The 14245-nt window shown below is 56.6% G+C and overlaps 1 protein-coding gene across 9 annotated transcripts in view; it reads left to right on the top strand.

Moving 5' to 3' along the window:
- The window catches only part of LINGO1 (leucine rich repeat and Ig domain containing 1), a 205573-nt gene extending 192114 nt beyond the window's left edge, over nt 1-13459 (top strand). For all 9 annotated transcript variants that reach the window (XM_005666135.4, XM_021099021.2, XM_084966981.1 and 6 more), the window contains one exon: nt 10588-13459. In XM_005666135.4, the coding sequence (XP_005666192.2) occupies nt 10600-12444 (1845 nt within the window). In that variant the 5' untranslated portion in view covers nt 10588-10599 and the 3' untranslated portion in view covers nt 12445-13459. The remainder of the gene's footprint in view (nt 1-10587) is intronic.
- The last annotated feature ends 786 nt before the right edge of the window (nt 13460-14245 follow it).

The following is a 14245-nucleotide window of genomic DNA, read 5'->3' as shown; positions in this document are numbered from 1 at the left end:
GGACCAGGTATGCTTCCCCCAGCAGGAGAGGAGTATCTCTGTCACTCCCCGCCCTCATCTACACTCAGGATGGTCAGGCATCTTGACTTTTCCTGATCAAATGCGCCTTAAATGCTCTTACATTATGACCTGGATTTGCATTTCTGGAGTTCACGGTTTCTGATGTATGGGATGGGGGTTGAGACGGGCAGCAGCCAGTGTGTAGCGGATGCTTGCATACTATGTAATCATCCCCTTTGCTCTTCAGTTTCTCCAAGTGTTGGGATGCTGTCTGTACTAACCCTGAGCTCAGGGATGGGCAAGAGCCATCGGGGAGGACTTCCCAGGGAAGTGGGAATGAAGGAGGAGCCAGGAGAAACTAAGTCCCCACACATTTAGAGCCCCTGGAACCCAAGTGGCTCTGTGTTCACCAGCAAGATGGGCAAGGGTGGTCCTAGCTTAGGAGGTGGCGGGAACCTGTGCTTCATGATTTTAATAATGCATAGCCTCCCGATAAACCCCGTCTGTAGACCCTGGCACCTGGCACAGGGCTCGGCCTTGGTGGGTGCTTAATAAGAATTTGGTGACCCAAGGAGTGAACGCTAAGGAACAAATATATGTTTTCCCTCTTTCATTCCCACATCCTTGGGGAGCCCTCCCTAACTGCCCTTGCCCACTGAGAGACTGAAGGGGGGCTGTGCAAGGTGGCTCCTAGGCATTTGCAAGGCCCCCTCCTTGAGGCCGTGAAGCCCCTGCATATCTGCAGTGGCCGAGAAGCCTGGCTGGTAAGCTCGTTGGGAGCAGTTCCTTCTGCCAGCCTGGTGCACCAACAATTGATCCCACACTGCTTTCGCCACCCGGGCCTGGGGCCCTGGAGCTGGTTAGAGATGAGTGACGGGGCTGGTGGAATAATTATGCCTATTTCATGTGACACCCAAATTGATTGCCGCCAGGGTGACATTACCAGGGCATTGTTCCTCATCTCCAACCTCTTATTACATGTTATTAGGGTGTGTGGCATGTGTGTGTGTGTTTTTCTATTTTTTCCCATTTCGGAGAATTGATCTCCCTCTGCCACCTCCTTTGCTTCCCTCTGCAGAGAACCTGCTCCAGGCCCTGGGAGGGGTGGCGGCTCAGCCAGCAGGTTTCGTCTGCCTGGACCCGTGCAGGACTGCAGATGCTGTTGGGGGCTGGCCATGTCAAGTGCCTTTATTTGAGTGGAAGATGGGGGTATCTCAGAGCTAAGAGGGACGGCTGAGGTGTGGATCCCAGCAGAGGAGTCTTCCTGTAGTGTCCCCGATCCACGGTCTCTGCTTGCACACCTCTCGTGACAGCCTGCTCACTCACTGTCCACCAAGACACATCTTCCATCCTGAACTATCTGATCTTCCATTTGATTCCTTACTGAATGGGCCTCCTCTGCGACTCCTCTGGGACTCTGCCAGTGGGTCTTGGCCTCGCCCTGTGGGCCTGCGCTAGACCCTTTGCACCCTCTGCCTGGGGACACCCCTTAGAAATTTGCAGAGATGCCAGGCCCTCCCAAATCTGGGCTTCTTATGAATGGGCAGCCAGGCGATGGCATCACTTGTGCCTGAGCAGAACACACCACCAGTATGTGTCTGACCAGAGGGGTGCATCTCCTCTCGACACCGAGAGCCTTAGTATATACACTTGGTTGGAAAAATTGGCTTGAGCAAGAGGTTGGCCAAGATTCTCTTGAGCAGAGAGGGCTCTGAAGAGTCAGTGCCAAGAGAGGGGGGGCAAGTGTTTTTATTTGTAGGTTGCCTGTCCATGTTATAAATAACTCACTAGACCTGGGTTTTAGTGTATTGGGGGGTTGTTTGAAAGTCGTTTCTCCCTTTCGAGGCAGCAATCATGCAGAGCTTCACCTGTCCCTGACCTGGCCACACCATGAATGGAGAGGCTCTGTGACCCTCACATGACGTTGGGGAGGGAGGGTGGCTGCAGTCAGGAGCCTGGGGTTCTTCCTAGGCCCTAACCCTGTGATGCCATGGACCTTGGACAAGTAAGTCCCTGATGCTCTTGGGCCTCAGTTTCCTCACCTGTGCAGTGGTGTTTAAGGTTATCCTGCCTCTGGAGTTAAGCAAGCTCATTGACCTTTGGCAGGTGAATTAATGGCTTGGGACCCCAGTTCCTCATCAGTAAAGTGGTGCTAATAGTACTCCCGTCCCAGGGTATGTGGTGAGGGTTGGTGGGGTCATTCTGCAAAGCATTTAGTTTATGTGCTCCATATAAATGTCTTGTCCCTTCTCTCTCCATGAATTCTCTGCTTCCAGCCCTGTGAGGGCACTATAAAATCTGCCATTCCCTTTTCTAAATGAGAAGTTTAGAGCCCCGAAATACGAAGCCACTTGCCCACAAGCACGCAGCTCAGCAGCCCTTGAACTTGAGTCATGGAGAAGCTGTCTACCAGAGTCGTCAGGACAACCTGTGGTCTTAGCTGCCTCGGGCCTAATTCCAGCTCCGCCACTTAGCCCCGGGGTGATTTGGGGCAGGTCGCATCACTCTCTGTGCCCCAGTTCTCTGATCTGTAAAATGGGAATGATAATACCAACTTCATCGGATTGTCATGAAGATGAAACAAGTTCATGTCTGAATTCATGCCATGCTAGCTTTGTGACCTTGAGCAAGTTACAGAAACCTCTTTGCGACCTTGAGCAAATGACAGAACCTCTTTGTGCTTCTGTCTTTTCGGTCTGCAAAATAAGACAAATAACAGGTCCTACCTCAACAGGTTGTGGTGAGATGAAATTAATTTTTATATGTAAAGTACTTAGAATAATGCCTGGCACACCCAAAGCCCTCTATTCGGATTTTTCCAATCATCATCATCATCATAATACTTATTAGGTCTCTGGCTGTCAAATCCCACACAAGATCCACCACTCCCTTCAGCTTCCCCATTCACACCCTGGGTTTCTGAGGCTGTGACGTCCCCCCCAGTCTAAGCCCAAGGTTCGTGGCCCTCCCAGGTGGGGACTGACTGGTTTCCAGGCCTTGCCTGAAATGGACCAGCCTGAGCTGTTCCCAAGGTCAATGAGCCCGAGGGCTGGAGCATTGGGGAGAGGGCCCTGGGGTGCTTCAGACAGAGGGGGGCTCGTTGGAGATGAGGCAGGTGTGTCTGCAGGTGCCTCCCAGGGGTCCCCTGGCGTAGGCGGTAGATGGGGCCAGTGGCCTTTAGGGGCACCCTTCTTGTCCCCGAGGGCCTGGGTTGGCCTCTCAGACCTTGAGAGAGATGGGAAGGGGGGTAAAAGTGGTACAAGGCCTGCACTTCCTGGAGCCTCGTCAGGTCCCCAGATGGCTGCTTGCCTACCCCTCTTCAATTCCAGAGCAGCACCAATCCAAGGAGGAGTGCAGTCTACCCGGATAGGCCCGGCACAGACAGCAAGGAAGCTTCCCAGAACTAGTGGCTCCCTCCTGGTTCCTTCCCCCAGGCTGGCTCCTAGCTTCCCGGCTGGCCTCCCACCTCAGAACAACCCTGTGGAAGGGCAGGCATGACTCACCCAGGTCCAGGACTCACCCAAGCTCACACAGCAGGGCAGGGTGCCCTGGCTGGGGCCCAGTGCCTTTTGCCCACCCAGAAGTGGCCTCCTCTAGGCCGTGCTCCACCTTGTGCCTCCCCACTGAGCCGGCAGCTCCTGGAGGGCAAAGCCTATATATAGAAGCCTTTAAACACTAAGATGCTTTGACAATTAAAATTCATAATTTATCCCGCAAATGGCCTGAGGCTGCGGGCTGGCCGGAAGGCTGGCAGCTCCTGAGATTGGCTGTGCTCGGTGGGGTGGGCGGTGGGGTGGGCACGGGCAGCCCTCCCGTAGGTTCAGGGGGCACCCGTGCTTGCCCAGGGCCACTCAGGGCAGCTCCCCTAGCAAACAGGCGGGCAGCCCCACTGTGCCCAGTCGGCATCCTCCAGCCTGGCCGGGGCTGAGGGGCCCAGGTGAGCACCTTTGGGAGAGGATTGAGTTTCCAAGTGCACCTAAGAGATGTGGCTGGTGGCACTGGTCCAGGGAGAGCAAGGAGTGGCAGTGGCAGGAGGAGGTACAAGCACACACATCCACGCAGGCGACACAGGAGTGCCTGCGCGAGCGCACGCACGCATACACACACACACAGACACACACACACACACACACACACACACACACACACACACCCCGGGGGCCCAGTAACTCTTGGCTAGAACCAAGAGCAAGAGGAAAATAAAGAATTATACACGACAAAGGACATGACCTCAATTTTCTTTCAGGTTGATTTTTCTCTCCCAGTGGGGTGGGGGGGCTGAAGGAAGAGGAGGAGGGAGAGGGCAGATGGCGGTGGGCAGACCAGCCCAGGAGCTGCCTGCCCATGGGCCACCATCCGTCTGCATTTCCCCGGCCAGAGCTCAGCCTGGGTCCTAACCCCTCCTCTCAGGGTTCCTTGTGCCCCCTGTGCTCCCTCCCCATTTGCCAGGAGGCAGCCCCTGCCCTCCCCCGCCGGGCTCTCAGAATAGCCCTGCCGGATTAGACTGGCCGGGGAAGGCTGAGTTTCCCCTGTTAGCGGCTCACACCTTAAGCCATTATCAGCCATTCACACCTCAGCAGGGATTAGCCCTGGAAAGCCAGAATGGAGTATCTTTAAAAGGCATCCAGGGACCCGGGTCAGGATTTGGGGTAGGAGAGAAGCAATTAGGAGCCCCTGGATGCTCTGGAAGGGTCCAGGCCACCAGTCACCTCCACTCTGCACACCCTTGTCTGCATCATTCTCGGCTGAAAATGCCGCCCCTCCTGCCCCTGACGTGGCTGGTGGACACGTATCTGCATTTCAGCCTGAGCCCACACGACACCGCCTCCTCCTTGAAGCCTCTGTAGGGAGCCTAGACTAGGAGTCGAGAGCTGTTCTGGGAAGCTGTCCCAGCAGCTGTCTGTGGGGGCTTTCTGCTCCCTGAAGCCAGGCCTGCTGGTGCTGAGCTGTATCCTGCCCAGCCCTGCCCTGGGGGCTTTCAGTCTGGGGGACACAGAAGGGGAGGCAGCGGAAGCTCCACAGAGGGAAGAAGGGAGAGAGGTAAACACACCAGCAGTGCTGGATGGGCCCCCCCAGAGAGCCAGAGGGATCCCTGCCTTGCAAAGAGCTGCTTTGGGTAAATAACCCTTGATTATTTGGATTCTGAAGGCCAAGTGAGAGATCTCTCCAGGCTGAGGGCAGATGGTCCACCCTCGCTGTGGGAGACAAGCCCCAGGAGAGAGCCACCATCAGGGACTTTCTAGACAGGCTTCGCTCCACCCCACAGCAGCCTCCTTTCAGCCACATGGCCACGACTCCTTCTGAACGGCTACACGTCCCACAAATGTGCTTTACCATATCATGAAATGGATCCAGCTGCTCTGTGCTCTGGAGCTAAAGGCAAAAAAGGACTTCAGAAGGCAGGGACTTGGGGACAGGGCAAGTCACGAGGAATCTAGAGCTTGCTTTGCCTCCAATCTTTGGGGACCAAGCAAGTCCCTTTACCTTTCTGAGGAATCAGCCCACCTCGGGGGCAGGAGGCAGGATGCAGTCACAGGCCCAGGGCTTTCGGCAAGCTGACCAGCCAGCCGACAAGGCATAGGAAGGGGCGTCCCTGAAGCCCTCAGCCCCCCTTCCCAGGCCTGCCATCATCATCCCTCCTCCATCCCTCCCTGCTGCAGACCCAGCCTTAGGAATATAGGCTGTCAGGACAGGATGAGATCGCGCCTAACAGCCTCATTTCCCAGGTCCCACAGCTAGGCTGAGAACCCAGAGGGCCATGGCCGCAGGGGTGGCATTGGGCACCTCCATGCCAGGGATCTCGTGCCTGTGTGTGCTGGGGATCCCTGCGGTCCCTGAGGCACACTGAGTGGGAACACCATGAAATATTGATACTGTGAACCAAAAATAACTAAACCTTCCATCGTGTGCTGCAGCCAACCCCAAATGAGGTGAGATTCCAGCATAGACAGAGGCAGTAGGCCCAGGAGAATGGTATGGGGGAAAAACACTGAAAAAATTCAATGTGTTTCAACATACCATTTTCCGATGATTGGGGAAAGGCTTTTTGTCAGGTCTGGGGGACAAGGTATCTAGGTGCAGCTACCTAAGGACTCATACCTTCCCTCAGCCTTGGGGGCCTCCCCCACCACTGCCCCACCTGCCTGCCCCTCCTTTGGGTCTGCAGTGGCCTGTGTGTCTGAAGGAAGTCCTGCTTCACTCCTGGTGGCTCTTGGGGCAGGCAGCCCGACCCGAAGGAACAGAGCTCTGCTGCCTCCTAGCTTTGTAGCCTAGGCCTAAAGGCCAAAGAATTCCCTTTTGAAAGCATCAGCTTTTCTCATCTGTAAAATGGATGAGAAATACCTTCTTCGAATGCTGGGTGAGGGTCGCTAAGACAGTGACGATAAAGCCTAAAACGTGGTCTGTAGCAGGTGGTTTGCAGATGCTCGTCGCACCCCTTCCCTAAGTGCAGAAGTCCAACCCGCTGGTATGGGCCGGGCTACGAGTGCAGTGGAGGCACACCCACCCCCCAAGGGGGTCTCCAGTTGCTGCCTTAGGAGAGAGAATGACCCCTGGACCCCCTCCGGGGTTCTCCAAGTTCCCCAGGGTGATCCCATACCCCTTCTGTCTCCAGCAGTTGAGCCCTAGGAGGGCAGCCCCAATGGGAGGCCCCAACTGGGGAGGCCAACCTCAAACAGATCCTTCCAGCCTCAGTAGAACTGCCCTTTGGGGCCCGAGCCCCTCCTCCTCTTCATTCCCTAAGCAGGTTTGAGGATGTTGACTTTCTGGCTGGAGAAAATCCAGTTCCTTTGTGGTTTCCCTTAGGGACCCTGGAATCAGTCCCTCCCTGCACAGTGGGGGAGAGAGCGAGAGGGCAAGCATCCTTGAGGTCACACAGCGAAGTGGCTGATATGGGAGCCATTGAGCCGGGCTGTATCTACCCCGAGACATGAGTGAGGGTGTGATGGTGGCAGGCGGCCCTCGGCAGCACAGATCTGATGGCTCGGCTGCCCCCGCGGCTCTCCTCTGCCCACCCACCTGCCTGCCGTCCATGTTTATTTTCTTTGTATGTATTAGTCCAGTTTTTAAACTCTAGCCCTTGTAGGAAGCCCTTCAGGGGGCAAGGATCCAAAGTACAACACTGATTATAATGCATAAAACAATTCTCCTTGGCCATTGCAGGAGTAACCGGCAGGATTAACGGTGCCAGGGTGGCAAGAGTAGCGCGTTACTCACTCAGCAGTTTTGGCGGCTCCATCAGACACGACCCTACCAGGATCCCTAGATGACAGGGACCCCATGGGAGGCGTTAGACCAGGAGACCCAGCCCAGTGTATCGTGCCCAACTGGGAAATCATCTTAGCCCCTCTAGGCCTCAATGGCGCTGCCTTTCAGGACAGTTGCCTGTAAAAAAGGTGAGATGAAGCATTTCGGAGGATGTGCCCTTCTGAGAGCCTGCCCTGGTCCCATGGAGTAGGGCCTCGTGCTCTGTAGGTCTAACTGCCCGGTCTGCCACCCAGGGCAATGCCGACCAGTTTTTCTACCAATGTATTTGAATCTTCCAGGTCTCTCTTTGCTCAGTGTTAAGTCCCATCAGAGTGGCTTCAACCCCTGCAAAAACTCTCATGCACACTCACTTCCTTTCAAAGAACATTCAATGGAGTCTCTTCTGCGTCATCCCTTGGTCTGAGGCTGCAGACACACCATCTCCCCTCAGGTACCTCACTCTCTAGCAGGTGAGACAAATGCATCTGTGAGGGTCTGACCCAGGATTAAACATATGACACAGAAGAGGCGCCAAGTGCCGAGGGCTTTGGAGCATGTTTCCCTCTTTGCTCAGGTCACTAGGAGGTTCTCACCTTTAAATCATTTTATAGGATTTTCTGGCTTGCTTTCTTAACCAGCTTGCCTTCTTTAGCTTTACCTTATCATCTTGTAACATAATTTTTCTGGCCATTGGCTCAAATCATTTTTTGGAATGAGATGTGCTATATACATCAGTTATGTAATGTCACTAGTAACAAATGTGAGGTGCTTTAGAGTGGTGGGCAGAGATGATTTCTGAAGGAGTAGATCAAGGAGGGCTTCATGGAAGAGATGGCCTTTGGGGGCAGATGGTTACAAAGGCTGCCCAGATAGTAATGCTGGGAGAGATCTTCAAATGGAGGACTTTGAGGCAGAAATGTGCAGGACAAAGCAGGGACCCTTGGGTGGCCTGTGGGAGGAGGTCAGTGGGTAGGTTGAGGCAAGGGGGTGGAGCCTTCAAAGGCCAGATTCTTGTCTGTATGAGGGGCTTACCAGCATCTCAGGGTAGTCTGTGCCCTGCTATCCCCTCTTTCATTTCTTAGCACCCTCTCCAGAAGCCCCTACCCCACCTGCCAGCTCTGGCCTGAGCTGGGTGCTAAAAGTCCTGTTTACCTCGCCAGGCCCCCAGGCTCAAACCCATGCCAGCCCCGGCTGCCAGCCCAATTACTTATTGATCGCCTGTCAGGATGTTTGCTTTTCTGGTGGGTCACTGGAGCGTGTGTGACTGGAAAATGGCCTGATGGGGGCGGGGTGGAGGAGGCCAAACCACAGAATAGTCTGGAAAGAGGATGAGAGGGGCTGGGGGAGGGGGCATGGACAAAGCCCTCAGGAATAACAAAACCTTGCAGATTCCATAGCATGTCAGCGACACCAGGAGCCCTCTCTGGTTAATCAGTCACTTAGTCGATCAACAACCACGGAGCACTCGTCAGTCCTAGGAGATGGCTGGAGCTCTGGAAAGTGTATGGAGTCGTAGAAGTCTGACAGACCAGAGCCCTGATCTCAAATCTATTCCTTCTACTGGCTGGGTGTCCTTGAGCAGCTACAAGATCTCCGAGCTCCAGTTGCCTTAAGGGTTGCTGTATATGCAGATGAGAAGACCTGTAGCTTTAGAAATAGAGGCTGGATACAGTTCTCCTTGGGGAGGAGCTTCGATGGGTGGGAGAAGGGCCAGAGCTGGGGGCAGAAAGGTGGGACCCTCCTAGCCTGGGCCTCCTCTTCTTACAGTGAGCCCCCTTTGGGGTCACGAGCGTGGAGTATGTGGATGGCAGCAGAGCCCCAAGGCTGCCAGGCTGAGGGGGATGGGTCTTCACTCCCCCTGCCCGGCCCCGAGCAGTGGAAGGGCTGCAGCTCAGCTCCCAAAGACCATCTGGTCCAGATTCTGGAGTTTGGAAGCTCCCAGCCCACTATGTACCCTGATGGACCAGTTTCCCATGGCGTGGAACAGAAATAGAGGAGGGAAGGGCAGTCTGGGCACAAGTGGGAGCAGGTGTCCTCTGAACATGGAGAGCATAATGGGGGGCTAGCTCCCGCACAACCCTTGCTCACACCACGTGCAGCCCATACTCAAGCCGGGCCCTCTTCCAGGCACCGTTTCCTTTGTCGCCACTACCCAAGTCCTGCGTGTTGTGCAGGGCCTAGCTGTAACAAGCCTCACGTCCCCAGTGCCATGGTGTAAACTGGCACCTCCAGGGCTGCCTGTGTTGTCCTGGGCTGTGGGAGTCTGACTGCTCCCCCGTCAGACCAGCAGCTGCAGGAACCCCGGTACTAGGAGGAGGGAGGAGGGTGATTGGAACCCAGAGAGACAGATGGGTGATGCCTGGGCGGGTCTTTGGAGAGGAGAACACTTCCTACTGGGGATCAGAAAAACTCAGAGCAGGGGACTCTAAATTAGGCCTTTAAAATAGAGTTTTAACAGAAAGGGGCATTCCAGAGGAAGGTACAGAAGGAGTCTGAGCTCAGGAGCCTGGGTGGGTCACTGTGGCGGCCCAAAGGAAGGGGAGAGTTGGAGAGATTCCACCAGGGGTTATCAGGGCTGGGTTCTGGCTTTCTGGATGGGGGCGCCTCCACTGATCCTGAAACCCTCCTCGTGAGCAGATTCCCAAACACTGGCAGGAACCACGGGGTGTGCTGATTGCCCAGGATTCTTGGACTTTGGGCTCAGCAGAGTGTGGATGGGGAGGGGACCATGGTATCTGTGCCTGGGGATGCTCAGGCTGAAGGCTGACAGGGTGGGCCCCAGCAGCCTCAGAAACGTGCTCCTCTGCTGGCTGTTCCTGGGGGCCTCAGTCTTTGAGTCCCTTTGATCCCGTCTATGAGCCCTGCGGGCAGCTCAGCAGGTCTGGCTTTATTCCTGATGAGCCCTAGGGGAAGCTGAGGCTCAGGGTACCAGCTGGGGTGCTGGATGCATGGGTGGAGTCACATGCCTGTACAATGTAAGACAAAAAGGAGGTAGACACAGCCCAGGGTGCCAATACCAGGCTCATCTGAAGTGACCCCTCCCCTTCCATGAATCCCTGGATCCCGGGGATGCCGGAGGAGGCTCCTTTAGGAGGGCTCTGGGCAGGGTAAGAGACAAGGAGGAAGCAGCGTGGCATGGCAGGAGGGCCTCTCTCCTGGGCATCGGGACCTCACTGTGGGGTCCCAGGCAGGTGTCCTCTGCCACTCTGGACCCCTGCATCTCTCTGTGTGAAGGACATCTTCATGGGGCAGGAGGGCACAGGGCCACAGAGGGCTCAGGTTGGGTCCAGGAAACGCCATCCTCTAACTGCCCCCTCTGTCCTCTGCTTCCTCCTGCCGCAGGTGAGCGAGAGGATGCTGGCGGGGGGCGCGAGGAGCGTGCCCAGCCCCCTCCTGGCCTGCTGGCAGCCCATCCTCCTGCTGGTGCTGGGCTCTGTGCTGTCAGGCTCAGCCACCGGCTGCCCGCCCCGCTGTGAGTGCTCCGCCCAGGACCGTGCCGTGCTCTGCCACCGCAAGCGCTTCGTGGCTGTGCCCGAGGGTATCCCCACTGAGACCCGCCTGCTAGACCTGGGCAAGAACCGCATCAAAACACTCAACCAGGACGAGTTTGCCAGTTTCCCGCACTTGGAGGAGCTGGAGCTCAACGAGAACATCGTGAGCGCCGTGGAGCCCGGCGCCTTCAACAACCTCTTCAACCTCCGGACGCTGGGGCTCCGCAGCAACCGCCTGAAGCTCATCCCTCTGGGCGTCTTCACCGGCCTCAGTAACCTGACCAAGCTGGACATCAGTGAGAACAAGATCGTTATCCTGCTGGATTACATGTTCCAGGACCTGTACAACCTCAAGTCCCTGGAGGTCGGTGACAACGACCTCGTCTACATCTCCCACCGAGCCTTCAGCGGCCTCAACAGCCTGGAGCAGCTGACGCTGGAGAAATGCAACCTGACCTCCATCCCCACCGAGGCGCTTTCCCACCTTCATGGTCTCATTGTCCTGCGGCTCCGGCACCTCAACATCAACGCCATCCGGGACTATTCCTTCAAGAGGTTGTACCGGCTCAAGGTCTTGGAGATCTCCCACTGGCCCTACTTGGACACCATGACTCCCAACTGTCTCTACGGCCTCAACTTGACGTCCCTGTCCATCACGCACTGCAACCTGACCGCTGTGCCCTACCTGGCCGTGCGCCACCTGGTCTATCTCCGCTTCCTCAACCTCTCCTACAACCCCATCAGCACCATCGAGGGCTCCATGTTGCATGAGCTGCTAAGGCTGCAGGAGATCCAGCTGGTGGGTGGGCAGCTGGCCGTGGTGGAGCCCTACGCCTTCCGTGGCCTCAACTACCTGCGAGTGCTCAACGTCTCTGGCAACCAGCTGACCACGCTGGAGGAGTCGGCCTTCCACTCGGTGGGCAACCTGGAGACGCTCATCCTGGACTCCAACCCGCTGGCCTGCGACTGCCGGCTCCTGTGGGTGTTCCGGCGCCGCTGGCGGCTCAACTTCAACCGGCAGCAGCCCACGTGTGCCACTCCGGAGTTCGTCCAGGGCAAGGAGTTCAAGGACTTCCCTGATGTGCTTCTGCCCAACTACTTCACCTGCCGTCGTGCCCGCATCCGGGACCGCAAGGCCCAGCAGGTGTTTGTGGACGAGGGCCACACGGTGCAGTTCGTGTGCCGGGCCGATGGCGACCCTCCGCCCGCCATCCTCTGGCTGTCGCCCCGCAAGCACCTGGTCTCGGCCAAGAGCAACGGGCGGCTCACGGTCTTCCCCGACGGCACGCTGGAGGTGCGCTATGCCCAGGTACAGGACAATGGCACGTACCTGTGCATCGCGGCCAACGCGGGCGGCAACGACTCGATGCCCGCCCACCTGCATGTGCGCAGCTACTCGCCCGACTGGCCCCATCAGCCCAACAAGACCTTCGCCTTCATCTCCAACCAGCCGGGCGAGGGAGAGGCCAACAGCACCCGCGCCACCGTGCCTTTCCCCTTCGACATCAAGACCCTCATCATCGCCACCACCATGGGCTTCATCTCTTTCCTGGGCGTCGTCCTCTTCTGTCTGGTGCTGCTGTTTCTCTGGAGCCGGGGCAAGGGCAACACGAAGCACAACATCGAGATTGAGTATGTGCCCCGCAAGTCGGACGCAGGCATCAGCTCCGCTGACGCACCTCGCAAGTTCAACATGAAGATGATATGAGGACGGGGCGGGGGGCAGGGACCCCCGGGTGAGCCGGGCAGGGGAAGGGGCCTGGCCACCCGGTCGCTCACGCCTGGTCCTCCCCACCTCCCCCCCACCTCCACACACACTCTTTTTCTCCCTCCCACCCTGTCCCCTGCTGCCCCCCGCCGGCCCTCACCACCTGCCCTCTTTCAACCAGGACCTCAGCAGTCCAGGCCTGGGGACCCCTACCTGCACAGGGGCACACATTGATAGACTGGAGTCCGAAGCTGATGAACCAACATGCGGCACAGTCAATAATTCAATAAAAAAAAAAAAGTTACGAACTTCCTCTGTAACTTGGGTTTCAATAATTATGGATTTTTATGAAAACTTGAAATAATAAAAAGAGAAAAAAAACTATTTCCTCTAGCTAGTCGGAATGCAAACTTTTGACGTCCTGATTGCTCCAGGGCCCTCTTCCAGCTCAGTTTCTTGTTTTTCTCTTCCTCCTCCTCCTCTTCCTCCTTTCTCTTCCCTTCCCCTGTGGGGAGGGATCACTCAGGAAAACAGGGAAGGAGGTTCCAGCCCCATTCGCCTGCCCACCCGGCCAGGGCAGTTGCCAAGAGCAGGTTGGGTGGCGGGTCTGGGCCCAGCTCTGAGCTGGCTGTTTGCAGGGAGCGGGTGGAGGGAACAGGGCTGCCCAGGGGGGGCAAGGGCCTATCTGCCGAGCTGCCAGGCAGCACTACTGCCAGGGGGCGGAGGCCTGGCTCGGGTGTGGCTGAGACTCTGGACAGGGGCTGGGGTCCTCCTGGAGGACAGCACAGTCAGTGGAGAGAGCCAGGGACCAGGGCCTAGCTCTGGTCCCAGCTCTGCCGTTGACTTGCTGTGTGGCCTGGAACAGGTCATTGACCCTCTCTGGGCCTCAGTCTCCACATCTGTATAAATGGAAACACTACTCCCCGCCCTGCCTACCTCACAGGGCTGTTGTGAGGAATTGATGAAATGATGTATGTGAAACACTTTGTAACCTGTAAAGCGCTGTGCACACGTGTGGGTGACTGTTCTCATTATGGTCATTATTATTTCATTGTGGGGGGCAAGGCTTCTAAAGGGGTCTCCATGGGGTTGAGGTTGGGGGCATGCCAGGGGAAGGCTGCCACCAGGGACTTCCAGCAGCTTCTCCCAGTACAGCTGCCTGGCGATGACCACAGCACTGACTGGATGGCCAGGGCTCTAGACCCCCAGAGGAGTCCTGAGGCCCATCGTTGCTTCTACCCTGAGTGTGGGGGCCCCCCAGGCAGAAGTCCCCTGCAGCCTTGACCTGGACCTATCCTGGGACTAGGAGCACCAGCTCTCTCCAAGCCTTCTTTCCACGAGCATTTATCAAGTGCCTACTGTATACTAGTCTTTGGGGGCTGCCCTTAGGACTGCCCAGTCCCAAGTCACCACCCTAGTCTTGCCCCGTCTTTCACCAGGCCTTACTCTGAGCTTCGAAGGGTTCTGGGTTTGAGACTGGGATCTACCTGCATGTGAGCTGACAAGAAGAGTCAGAAGGGGTCCTGCTCATTCAAACCAAACCTAGATGCTCCATACTCAGTCTTGGAAAGGGATGCTCTGAGTGACAGAACTGCAAAGAGCCAGAGACCTCACCTTGTATCTTTCCCCAAATCCATGGGCTTAAGAAACTGGGGTGGTAGCTTGGCCAGTAGACCATGTGCTCACCCCCAACCTCTGTCAGACAGGGAGGGGCACCAGGGAGTCTTGGCTTCACCCCTCCCAGTTTCCTTTTTCTCCTTGGGGACTCCTTGGATTCAGCTCCACAGTGGGCCCAAGGCCA

Source organism: Sus scrofa, chromosome 7 (assembly GCF_054392235.1).
Source record: "Sus scrofa isolate SSC_HxYL_T2T_F1_AM1 chromosome 7, Sscrofa_HxYL_maternal_Yorkshire_Landrace_v2.0, whole genome shotgun sequence".
NCBI classification, from domain to species: domain Eukaryota; kingdom Metazoa; phylum Chordata; class Mammalia; order Artiodactyla; family Suidae; genus Sus; species Sus scrofa.
This window is presented reverse-complemented; position numbering and strand designations above follow the sequence as displayed.